At 46.3% G+C, this 13,305-nt stretch overlaps 1 protein-coding gene across 2 annotated transcripts in view; it reads left to right on the forward strand.

The window, feature by feature from the left end:
- Positions 1 to 241: 241 nt before the first annotated feature.
- The window catches only part of CHCHD6 (coiled-coil-helix-coiled-coil-helix domain containing 6), a 245,183-nt gene continuing 232,119 nt past the window's right edge, over positions 242 to 13,305 (forward strand). For both annotated transcript variants that reach the window (XM_036078524.2, XM_036078525.2), the window contains exon 1: positions 242 to 448. In XM_036078524.2, coding sequence (XP_035934417.1) covers positions 362 to 448 — 87 coding nt within the window. In that variant the 5' untranslated portion in view covers positions 242 to 361. The remainder of the gene's footprint in view (positions 449 to 13,305) is intronic.

Consider the following 13,305-nt stretch of genomic DNA (forward strand, 5'->3'; position numbering starts at 1 on the left):
TCCTCGGTGAGCTTCTGGCCTTAAAGAACATCACCCTTGGCTCTGCTTCAAGGGCGATCTTTCCACTCGCTGCTCCACTCCAACACGCTTTCCACCGCTCAGGCACCACGCCTCCGCGTGATCCCTAGTTACAGATGGGCAGCCCGGGCCGTCTAGACTACAACCCCCACAGTGCCCCGCGGGCAGGCGCCACATGATTGGTTGAGCCTCTAGCGGCGGCCAATAGGACGTGGCTTTGTTGGCTTGTGCCGCAGCTGCCCGAGTCCCGGGAAGCGCGGGGCGCACAGGGAGTCGCAACCCGGCGTTTGGCCGGTTGCTCTGGAGCCGGGTTGTGCGGCCACCTGCCCGCTCGCCTCCTGCCATGGGGAGCACCGAGAGCAGCGAGGCCCGCAGGGTGTCCTTCGGAATGGACGAGGAGGAGCGGGTCCGGGTGCTGCAGGGCATCCGGGTGAGCAGGCCGCCGGCGGGCGCGACGAGCGAGCGCGGCCTGGGCCGGGTGGGCGTGGAGGGCGCGGGCCGGCCTGAGGGGAGGTTCGGGCCCGAGAGCGGACGGGCGCGCCTCGCTCGTTGAGCCTTCCAACGCCCGGGTGGCGAGCGTCTCTCCCTCCGCCGTGTACGTGAGGGACCTGAGGCTCGGGGGATGCCCAGGGTCCGCCATCCTGGAGTGGCGGTCTTCAGGCTTCACTACCCTGGCATCGGGGGAGAAAGAGTTGAGAACGGGAGAGGTGGGGAGGCCGCATTCCAGCTCCTGTTGACTCGTTGTAGAGCTGAGTATGTTGCCCTGTACCCCAGTGCACGCGGCTTGTTCTGTATACATGAGATGCTTCCAGTCCTGGACAACGCAACAGCCTCTTAACTGAGGCTCTCCTCTTCTCAACACCGCAGCCAAAGGAGCAGTTAAAAAGTTGTGAATCAGATCATATACCCTTCCCCTTGCTAAAAACCCTCCAGTGGATGCCTAGCGCATTTAAGATGAAGAGGAACCACATTACCTTGTTTTACAAAGCTGGTGCTGCTGCCCTGTGTGACCACATCTCACGCCAATTCCCTCCCTCCCACCTCCCATCTGTTCACTAGCCTCACGACTGCAAGATGTTGGTTTGCTCCAAGCACAGGACCTCCCTCTGCATTTGCTGTTTTCCCTTACCTAGCTTTTCTTAGATCTGGCTCTTGTTAACAGTTTGAGTATCATCTGAGTATCTTTCGGTGACCACTCAATCTAAAGTAGCTTCCCACCCCCACTGTCACACATTTTTTTTTTCATAGTAGACATCACCATTGGAAACTTCTATTGATAATTTACTTGCTTATTGTGTTTCCCACCACAGTGTAAGCTCCTTGAGACTAAGGCTCTTGTCTGATTCAAGACTCTATCCCCAGAACCTAGAAGAAGAATAAAAGCAGCTCACATTTGAGTGCTTAGTGTGGACCATGGGTTCCACTGAATCCTTTACAGGCAACCTCTCATTTACTCTTCAACAGCCCTGTGAGAGAGGTAGAATGCTATTTGCCCATTTTGTAGAGTAAGGACAAGTTAGACACTGAGAGGTGTCTATCCAAGGTCACCTAGGTAACAAGTGGGAGAGCTGGGATTGAAGTAGGCCAACTCCAGGGCCTGTTCATTGAATGCTGCACCTCATACACCTGTGCATGGCACATGGTGGTTTGTAAATGATTGTTGAGTGGTTAAATGGATGAACCCAGTGAAACAGCGGCCTAGTTGAAATAAAATGCACAGAACTGAGTGTAGGTGAATTAGTTAATTAGGGAGTAGATCAGAAAAAGACATCAGGAGGTCTGACTTCTGGGCAGATGCTGATTAGCTGGGTGGCCTTGAGCGAACAACTTATCTTTTGAGTCTCAATGACCACATTTCTAAAAAAAATTGGGGGAGGGTGTAATAAGCCTAGGATAAGATGAAGATGAGTGTGGAAGTGTTTAGAAATGGTAGTGTTTTGTGGTGGCCTCTATTCTTAGTCTAGGATAGTACTTAGCCCATTTGGTGCTTGCTTGATGTTATCTAGTCTTGACCTGGCTTGAGGGAAGACAAAATGGGGAGGAGATGGCTCATGTTTGAAGGTTGAGAGCAGGACCCTGAACGGAATTTAGAAAAGCACCCTTGGCTCTGTTTGGGTGCTCTTTCACCTTTGTCACCTGGTATCCAGTGTTTGGGAATGTTGGAAAGTTAGGTCAGTCAGGGTCTTCTACGGATCAAGGGAGTCCCTTTGAAGATGAGTTCCTCTAAGTTGACAGAAGATCATCATTTTGGGGGGTATATCAGACTAGTATATTTTATTTCTAGTTCCCTTAACAATTCTGCAAAGTATAAGCTCTCTTTAAAGATGGAGAGTCAGGCTTAGAGCTGTTAAAGAATTTGGCCAGGGTGTTAACCTACCTGAGTGACTGATAGGATTTTAGCCCAGATCTTTTGGGTGCAAGAAACAGCCTTTTCTTGCTACTCCAAGCTCCCTCCTGCAGTGATATGCAAAGCAGCCTAAAAATTGTGTGTCAAAGCTTCTATCTGTTCTGACAGGGTACTGGGACCCCACTTAGTTCTCCCAGAGACTGTTGAAACTAGAGGGAGCTTTGGTGACTCTGAATGCTGGGCAAACTCTTCCGAGAGAATGACTTGCCCAGAGGCACACAGTGGGGTGCATGGCCCCATACTATAAGAGCCCCTTCTTTCTTTCCTTCCTTTCTCCCTCCCTCCCCCCTTCTGTCCTTCCTTCCTTCCACTTGTGTGCCTGGTTTGGGAGAGGGAGATTTGAGAAAGGAGGTGATAGCAACGAAGTGTTTTGGTATAGGGGCTTTTTCTACTAGCAGAGTTACTTGAGGGTTGAGGAGTACACCTTGTTCTTAAGCTGGCAAGTAAAAATCAGTGGAGAATATCATTGGATGAACCAAGTGAGAAGTTACTTTAGTAGAAGGTAGATGCCAAAGAAGACTATCTGCCCCAGGTCCTTCAGAGAAAGTTAAATATTCTTAAAGACCACTCCTATTTAATCCCCAGGCCCTGATCTTGGAAAGTGCTCTAGTTCCCTTAAGATTCAATGCTAGGGCCTTGCTACTTTGCACACTTATTTGCATAAATTTACATATTGAGTTCAAGCCCTAATTCCATGGAAGGTAAAAGAAATTTAATTAATGTAAAACACTGCAATTATATTCAACTCCAGTTTTGAGAGCAAGCATGTGTGAAATACATAAAGATTTCATTTTATCCAGTATATTTAACCTCATCCTCCAATGAAAGAAGGCACACACATGGCAGTAATGTCCTGTGTGTGCCCACTTTTCCTCTTCTCTGCCTCATGGAAACAGCCATACTTAGTAATTCAGATGAAGTTCGTTGCTTTTCAACATGTAGGCTCACTGTTCTCCAGCCTTTTCCCCTTCCAACTGCTCCGCTGCCTGCCATTCTTCCCAAGTCACCTGGCCTGCTGCATGATACCTGTGTCCCCAGGCTCATTACACTCTCAGGGCTACATCACATTTACCATTATCCATTGCTTCCGTGAGGCAAATCTGGACCACTGCTGACGGGAGGACCAAGGAGGATGTAGTAAGATGCACAAGAAAGTCCCCAAACATGCCATTGCCAGAGAGGCCATATGCCTGAGCACTGCACCTGTAGCCACAATTTATCATCCAGCACCTCAGTAAATGCTTCCTGTGAATGGGTGACTTGCCAGGCGCTGGGCCTGGCCTTGCAGAGAATATAAGGGACGAAGCACAAGGTCCTTGCCCTCATGGACACCTCAGCCCAATAGCAGGAACAGACCAAAAGAAAGAAAAAAGAGGCAAACAAAAACTGCAAGTGTTGTGAGGGAAACGAAAGTGTGCAAAGTAACGGGGCTCCCTGCTTGAGGTGGGATGCCACCCTGAGGAGCGGACACTGAAGACGCGCCCGAGCCGGCCCTGAGAAGCCTGTGCTGTTTTCCGAGCACTAGCTCAGACATTCCCCTTGCCTACCTTGTGAGCTGTTCACCCCATCTCAGACATGACACACGTTCTAGAAGGTGAAGTAATCCAAGGTCACAGCTAGTTAGTGGTAGCGCTGGAGGCTCAGACGTGCCAGCTCCACAGGCCACGTGTGTAGCAGCCACACAGGGGTTGGGATGTTGAAGAAAGTTGGCCAGGCGTTGAGCCTAGACAGGTGATGGGCCCTGAACGCCAGGGAGGGCTGTCTACAGGTTTCGTTGGAGGCAACATTGCAGGTCTATAATCAGGAGTGGTGCTTCGGAAAAATTTTACCTGATGATGGTGGTTTTTCTTTTCTTTTTTTTAAATAGCATTTTTGAGATGTCTTTTACATGTAAAGTTCACCCATTTGAATGATTTTTAGCACATTTATGGAGTTGAGCAACTGTCACCACAATCAGATTTTAGAACATTTATTCACAAGGCCTAAAAAGATCCTTTGTGCCTATTTGTAGTCACTCCCCACTCCCACACCCAGCCCCAGGTAACCACTAATCCTTCTGTTGCTATGCATTTGGTTTTTCTGGACATTACTTATAAATGCACTCACACATCTTTTACGTCTGGCTTCTTTCACTTAGCATAATGTTTTTGGTGTTGGCTTGTTGATGTAGCATATATCAGTACTTTGCTCCTTTTTATTGCCTGGCTGTACTTTGCATTTGTTTACCCAGTCACTAGTTGATAGACGTTTGAATTGTTCCCAGTTCTTCACTGTTATGAATAATGTTGCCGTGAACATTTGTATACAAGCTTGTGTGTGTGTGTGTGTGTGTGTGTACATATATTTTTCTTTTTCCTAGATAAATACCTAAGAGTAGAATTGCTAGGTCATTCTGTTTATGAATTTGGTGAGTTGTTAGGTTTAACTTTTTAAGAAACTGTCAAACTGTTTTCTAAAGTGGCTCAACCATTTTACATTCCCACTGGCAATAGATGAGAGTTCCATTTTCTCCATATCCTCACCAACACTTGTTATTGTTTATCTTTTTGATTATAGCCATCCTAGTGGGTGTGATGTGGTATTTCATTGTGGTTTGAATTTACATTTCCCAAGTATCTAATGTTGAACATCTTTTCATGGGCTTATTTGCCATCCATATATTTTCTTTGGTGAAATGTGTATTGAGATCTTTGCCCACTTTTCCTAGGGTTGTCTTTTTATTATTGAGTTATAAGATTTCTTTATGCTGGATACAAGTCCTTTATCATATTACACATTGCAAATATTTCTCCCAAAGTATGGCTTGTCTTTTCATTTTCTTAATTGGTGTCTTTGAAGTGCAAACAGTTGTAATTTTGATGAAGTTTAATTTATCAATTGTTTTCTTTTATTAATTGTGCTTTTGGTGTCATATCTCAGAAATCTTTGCCTAACCCAACATTATGGATATTTTCTCCTGTATTTTTTCCAAGAGCTTTATAGTTTTGGCTTTTTTTTTTTTTTTTTAAGATTTTATTTATTTGCGAGAGAGAGAATGAGAGACAGAGAGCATGAGAGGGAGGAGGGTCAGAGGGAGAAGCAGACTCCCCGCTGAGCAGGGAGCCCGATGTGGGACTCGAACCCAGGACTCCAGGATCATGACCTGAGCCGAAGGCAGTCGCTTAACCAACTGAGCCACCCAGGCGCACTATAGTTTTGGCTTTTATATTTAGTTCTGTGATCCATTTTGAGTTAATTTTTATATATGTTATGAGGTAAGGCTTTAAAACGGGTTGGCAAAGTTTTTCTGTAAATGACCAGTTGGTAAGTACTTTCTGCTTTGCTGACCAAAAGGTCTTTATCATCACTGCTACTCAACTCTGCCATTGTAGCCAGTCAGTATGTAAACAAATGGGTGTGGCTATGTTCTAATAAAACTTTATTTATAACATCAAGCGTTGGGTTAGATTTGGCTCAAGCACTAGAGTTTATTGAGCCCTGATCTAAATTAATCTTTTTTTTTGCATGAAATATCTAAATTTTTCAAACTTCATTTGTTGAAAAGACTATCCATTTCCCACTTTGGGACCTTTGTGAATATCAATTGACCACAAACATAAGGGTTTATTTCTGGACTCTGAGTTCTGTTGAGAGTTCCATTGATTTATATGCTATAATATGTCCATGCTAGTACAACACTGTCTTCAAAATTGGGAAATATAAAGATGCCAGTTTGTTCGTTTGTTTGTTTTTTAAGATTGTTTTGGCTGTTCTGAGTGCTTTGCATTTCCATACACATTTTAGGATCAGTTGGCAACTTCTGTAAAAAAAACAGCCTATTGGGATTTTGACAGGGTTTGTGTTGAATCTGTAGATTACTTTGGGGAGAATTGCCATTTTAGCAATATGGAGTCCTCTGATCTATGAATATGAAATCTCTATTTATTTATTTAGATCTTTAAAAATTTTTTTCAGCAACGTTTTATACTTCCAGTGAATAAGTCTTACATTTCTTTTCTTAAATTTATTTCCAAGTACTTTATTTTTTGATGCTATTATGAATGTCATTGTGTTCTTAATTTTTGGATTCTTCATTGCTAGTATGTAGAAATACAATTGATTTTTGTATATTGATCCTGTATCCTGCAACCTTGCTGAACTCATTTATTCAAGTAGTTTTTTTCTGTGGGTTCCTTATGATTTTATATAGGTAGGATCATGCTGACTGTAAATAAGGAAAATTTTTACTTCTTCCTTTCTAGTCTGGATGCCCCCCCCTTTTTTTTTCATTTTCTCCCTTTATTGCATTGGCTAGAACCTTCAGTATAGTATTGAATAGAAGTGGTGACAGTGAATGCACTTGCCTTGCTCCTGGACTTAGAAAACATTATCTTCCACCATTAAGTATGTTAGCTGTAGGTTTTTCCATAGTTGCCTTTCATAAGATTGATGATTTTATCTTTTAATATTCTCAGTTACCTCTTCCTCTCTGTTACTACATCCTGTTTTTTGTTTGTAGGCTCTTGGAGTACAAAGACTGTTTTATTTATTTCAGTGTCTGGCTCATTAATATGTGCATGTTGGACTGCATGCTTGGATTAATGAACTGATGATCCTTTTTTTAGTCAAGCTGGCGATCTTTGGCAGCTGCACCTGAGAATTTTACTCTTCTGCTTGTTTTACTTCCAAGCTTTAATACAAACTTGTTCCATTTGTATGCAGCAAACTTCCTTTTCACCTTGGTATTGCCCAGTGGTATGCTTCTTGAGTCTCAGCATGAATGTTGATGCTCCCTATCATACTGTTTTACATTATATCCTTCATGGGGCACCTGGGTGGCTCAGTTTGTTGGGCGTCTGACTCAATTGCCGATCAGGTCATGATCTCATGGGTTGTGGGACAGAGCTCCACCTTGGGCTCCACACTCGGCGTGGAGTCTGCTTGAAAGAGTCTCTCCCTTTGCCGCCCCCCCTCCCACATATGCGCACGGGCTCTCTCTCTCTCTCTCTCTCTCACTCTCAAATAAATAAATCTTTGTATTATGTCCTTCATCTTAGTTGACTGCTTAGAGGCAGCGTGGTTAACAAAGTGTCTCAGAAAGACCTGGCCTTGGGGCGCGTGGGTGGCTCAGTCAGTTAAGCATCTGTCTTCAGCTCAGGTCATGATCCCTTGATCCTGGGATTGAGCCCCACATTGGGCTCCGTGCTCCGCGGGGAGCCTGCTTCTCCTTCTCCCTCTGCCTGCCGCTCCCCCTGCTTGTGCTCTCTCTCTCTCTGTCAAATAAATAAATAAATGAATGAATCTCTTAAAAAAAAAAGAAAGAAAGAAAGACGTGGACTTAAGCTCTGACACTCAAAGTAGTAAGTCTCTCTGCCGCTCCCCCTGCTTGTGCTCTCTCACTCTGTCAAATAAATAAATAAATAAATATATATATAAATAAATAAATCTCTAAAAAAGAAAAAGAAAAGAAAGAGAGACCTAGCCTTGAGCTCTGACACTCAAAGTAGTAAGTCTCTCTCCTTATATGCAAGATGGACCTGTTTAGCATAGGAGCCTTGAAGGGGTTGGATCACAAGTCTTCTCCAGACTTCCCCAGCTTTCACACACTATCTGGCTGACCATTTGGAGGAATGTAGTTAATGGGGCCACAATAGGAAATGCCAGCTTGGAAAGTCAGGAAATGGATGGCCAAGTTCCATATACACTTTTCTGTGAATGGTGTGTGGAGTTGGATGTCAAGTCCAGCAAGCATTGCTGGTCCACATTGCGTGCCAGTCCCTGGGCTAGATGCTTGCCCAGGTGTTATTCTTTTTCATGCTTCCAAAACCTTACATCTGATACATGGTGAGGTATCAGAAAATAAAGTAGAGCCAATTCTGCAGGGAAGCAGAGCACTTTAAGTTTCTCTACCTTTCCTCCTTGAGCTGCTGAGGAGTAGAGGATCATCTTAAAGACAGATGAAGACTCAGGTACCTGCATGAAGACATTTCCTTAGTGTCCTCCAATTACCTGGCTCAGGGGTTACCAAACTCACTGTGTTCGAGGACAGTAAAGGGCTGGGCGTACAACCACGCTATACTTTAGGGGCAGATTTAGCAACTTCCGAGGGTTTTTTGAATATTTTCAATTTTCTCTTAATAGTACTGTAGTGTAACCAGTAATGACATTTAAATAGTATAAGAGTTAAGGTGATTTCTGCCTTCCCTTCTTTCTGACTTTTGAATATAACCCATGTATGTATAAGATGAAATTCCAACCTAATAATACTCCCTAACTGTGTCACAGTATGGTGTTGAAGATTTTTCTCTGTAAAAGTAAAATCTATAAAGTCATGTAAATATAAGGATAGTTGTTAACTCTAACTCTGACTAAGTTCATCCTGGGTCAGTTCCCTCATTTGGGAGGTAAAGATGCTGCACTGGAAGCATCTTTGATCCTTCAGGTCTCCAGTCTACCTTTTCCACCTCTTGGTGGGGGGTCACTGCACGCTCTTCTGCAGTAGCTCTGGTTTCCAGATCAAACCTGCCGGCTCTGCTGTTTCTCTGCCGCTGGTAGAGGCTTCACAATGTTTCGTAGTTGAACCCTCTTTCTCTTCTGCACCCTGGCCCTGGCTATTCTCTTTCATCCTCATTCGTGAGCTGTTGACTTTGGATTCTAAATATCTAACCCAGAGCTGTTCCATTGCACGTCCCATGGGTGCATGTAATTCACTACATCCACTGGAACTCACCTGCATCCCCCCTCTGCTTCCCTCAGAATCACTTGTGTTTCTTATGCTACAGATGGCCCCAGCCAGCCAGTCCCTCAGCCAGAAAACTGGGTCCTGCATTACTTTTTTTCTCTACATTTAATGACAGATCTTGCGTTTTCCCTTCTAGCCATTTCTCTGTTTTTGCCTCTCTTTATCCCTGCTAACTCTTTATCTTTTTCCGATCCATTCCGTCTTCCTTTGACCATCTGATAAATTGGTCTTTTTCCCAGTATACTTGCCTCCCACAAATCTATACCTCCTGGTGCTAACAGGGTCATTAAAAAAAACAAACACAAAAACATAAATTTTACTTTTGAATAGGCTTCAGGCAAATGGTATTACAATTCAGGCAGTTCCAAAAGAAGCACGTAGGGAAAAAGTTCACCTCCCTTCCCTCTTGTTTCATCTGTCTTGCCCTCTGCAGCAGTCACCCTTACCAGCTGGCCGTGTCAGTGATCGCGCAGGGTTAACGCTCATTACGCCACTCCCTTAGGTCGAAGGCAGATGCTGGGGCCTGGCTCTCGGCGCCCTCTGTGTGCTGGTGCTGCTTGCTGCCTTTTGTCGCACGTGTTGGCTGGGAGGACACGGGCTCCTGCTGGATTCTGAGCTGCTTCATGCTTCGCTGCCTGCGATTCTGTTCTCCTTTGTCCGCTGTCTCTTCTCTCCCTGTGACTGGCTAAATGCCTTGTCATCCTCAGGACCTTTCAGGTGTTACCTTCTGAAAGGCACCATCTTTGATGTCCCTCCGTCACCCTGGGTTGTCCCTGTCCTGGGTCTTGCAGACTTTGTGCCCACCTCCTGTGCCTACTGCGTGGGCAGAGGTGATCTCTTCCTTGCTTCCTCCCTTACTGCCCTGTGAGCAGGGGTCACATCTTTTTTCTTTCCTTCCCCAGTACTTAGCCCAGAGCCGGTTTCTCTTACCCCAAACCGTAAGTCCAGAAACTTTGTGGTATTAATCGATTTGAATTGATTGCCAACATTTAGAACTTGGAGGCTTTACATCAATTCAATTTTTAGCTCTTTGGGGGAAAAAAATTGAAAGTCTGGTCCACGTTCCCATATGACGATACTTTCCCGGAAGTGTGAGGTAGTTGCCCTCTCTGGGGGGCATGTACTCTTATCAGGGTCCCCACCACGTTGTCCTTGCACTGTTTTATTTTTTTTTCCCCTGCCAGGCCCATTCTGTTAATTTTCGTCACTTGCTTGACGCCTGTGGACATTTGTGTTTGCCACGCTCGGTGTAGGAGGTCTCCAAGGGCTCTTCTTGTTCTGACATTCTGGGATTTAAATCTGTGGTAAGCAGCCGGTGGATCTAATTTGAGCTCATAGAAAACTGAAAGACTAGTGAACGAAATCTCCAAGGCAACAGCCTGAGGCAAGGAGAGGAATCTTTTCAGAACCATAAGATTGGGCAGTGCCTCTATGGGGTTTGGGGTGTCCAGGACCAGGAGCCACCGACTCCTGCAAGCTTGTTCTTTTGGAAACTGCCCCAGGTGCTCAGCCTCACTGGAGAAACCCTAGGCCCAGCTTGGAAAGGGTAGTGAGCTGCAATTTATCTCCTGGCACCCAGCAGATCCTCAGACAGTGTTGCCCCGAATGGCCTTGGCCCCGGCTGTGTGGGCCTAGCTGCTGCCGACTCACCACAGAACCTCGGGCAAGCTGCTTCTCTGCACCGCACCTTCTCCATTCTTACTTGAGGAGGATGCCTCCCCTCCTGCCCAGAAGTGAGCTGGGGCTGTGAACTCATTTGGTGAACATCCAAGCATTTGCTAATACAAAGAGTAATGCTTAGGAAGCTGCCTCCACATTGCCACTTCTCACGTGTGTCTAGATGAGTAACATGTGAAGACTAAAAAAGTGCTAATTTTCATATTGACATTCTCCTAATTTAAGTAGGCTGTCTGTTTTATGCGTACATAGTGCGCCCCCTCCCACCCTCTCCCTGGGGGCTCAGTAAAGCATCATCAGTGGGGGGAAATGTGACTTGCAAATATTTTAATTTTTCTTGAATTGGCCATTCTGAGAACAGGGTTGCTTGCCACGTCACAGTGGCTCTGTATTTCTGCCTTACTTGTGCAGGTATCACTGTTAGGGGCCCAGGGTCGGGATCCATGTCTTGGCCTGGGCACTGAAGACTTCCTCCCTGACTCCAATTTCTTCATCTGTAAAATGGGAATGCGTTTAGCCCGGGGCCTGGCATGGGAACTGGCTCAGTGGATGTTAGGTAGGTTGTTTCTATCATTATCTCTAAACAGGAGCTCCTGTCCCCGTTCCTACGTCTGAGTTCCTCCGCCCCAGCTGTGAGCTTTGTTGCCCTGTTTTGGAGGAGGGGGGCATGACATCCGCTCTGTGGTCTGCCCCGCGGCACTCTGATGCCAGGGATTCCGTAATTTCTTTCTCCACAGGCAACCTCTTGCAGCGTCCTATGTAGTGTGTTTACTTGCCTGGAGAACAGAGCTGCCTGAATGGATTTAGAATGTCACACACACGCTTACAGAGCCGTGCTCCGCTCAGCGATGGTGCCTCCCTCCCCCACTGAGCCAGGCCTGGGCCTTGCTGTCATCTTTCCCTCGTTTTTCCTTTAAGACTTCTTGCAAAATGCATCTTATTTTTAAACGCCAAATGTTCATAATTTCTCATGAATCCTTTCAGGCTTTTTCCAAGCCTCCATATACAAGCACACTCTTTCCCTTTTTATAGCACAAATGAGAACATAGTGCATATACCACTTGGTAAATTGGTTTTTTCACTTGCCCTGTGCATTCATTCAGATGCCGGATCTCTAGTTACTTCACTTGCGTGGAGTCTTTTGCAACGACCCCCCACCCCGACTCGTGCAGAGATGACACTTTCTAGCCCTCTCACTCCTGATGTGCCCTGTTTGTGGCAGCGACCCTGCCTCCAGCCCTTTGTGACCTCAACCCCTCTTGCTGCTTTGCCAGGCTATTCTGTGTGAAGAGGAGATCGTGACCGAGGCCCTGCTTAGAAAGCGCCAGTGGCTCCCAGTTGACTGCAGAAAAAATTCCATTCTCCTTGTCTTGTCCTTCAAGGCCCTCATCGGGTAGAGCCTGCCAGCCCTGCACATCTTCCTTCCTTCACGGACCTGCACTCGGTAGGGCTGAACCTCAGACTTCTTCCTCTGTGCCTTCCGTGCGCTCTTCCTCTCTGGAACACCCCTCAACTCCTACCCGTTCTGTGGTCATTTGTTCAGGCCCATCTCAGGCTGTCTCCCTTCCAGCTGACACTTAGGTGCCTTCTGGAGAGCTCCTGGGTATGCTAGCTCAGCTTCTCTCACCTGACGGCTTAGCAGCTCATATTCTCGGGGCCTTTCACCTTACCCCCCTGTCTGACCATAAGCTCTTTGAGTACAAGGTTCTTGGCTTATATCCTACGTGCTCCATTGTAGTAGCTCGGTGTTATGGACCTGGGCCTTTAATAAGAATTTCTTTAGTTAATGTGTTTAACAAATATTTGAGCATCTCCAGTGTCCGGGCACTTTCTAGGCCCTGAAGATACAGCAAGGGCAAAGCAGAATCCCACAGAGCTTGTGTTCCGGTGGGAGTGACGACAAGTAGGTGGTCACATGTGTATTCTATCCCGTGGCTAACAACCAGTGCTTTGAGAGAAATGAGGCCGAGGAAGGGAGAGAAGGCGTGGTGGCGGGGTCATGACCTCAGACAGGGTCCGCAGGGACAGGCAGGAAGTGCCTTTTGTGGCCAGGCCTGCTTGTGCCTGGCTGGTGTGCCCTGGTGTCTCTTAGCCAATCCTGGCTCCTCCGCCCTTCATTGCTTTGGCGGTAGTTGGCCCTTCTTGGGGGGCCCTCCCGCCCGTGAGTGCTGCTCAGCAAGTTCCTCCTTCCCTGCTCTTCTCAGGGTCAGCATCCCTTTGCCCCCACAGCTGACTGGCACGGAGGTTCAGGAGTCGGGCAGCCTGCTGCGCAGTGGGGCTTACACCCTGGGAGCTCTGGGACCTTTCCAGCAGGGGGCGAGTGCTGTTACCTTTTCATGTCTTGGCTTCCTCAACTGAAAGCAGGCTTTATACTGTGAGGATTAAGGAGGTGGTTTGTGCAGAGTGAGTGCTGACTACCTGTCACAGTTAGTATTAGTAGAGGGCATTACAACCTGTAGCTATTGTGACTCTGATCTGCTCT

Source organism: Halichoerus grypus, chromosome 1 (assembly GCF_964656455.1).
Source record: "Halichoerus grypus chromosome 1, mHalGry1.hap1.1, whole genome shotgun sequence".
NCBI lineage: Eukaryota > Metazoa > Chordata > Mammalia > Carnivora > Phocidae > Halichoerus > Halichoerus grypus.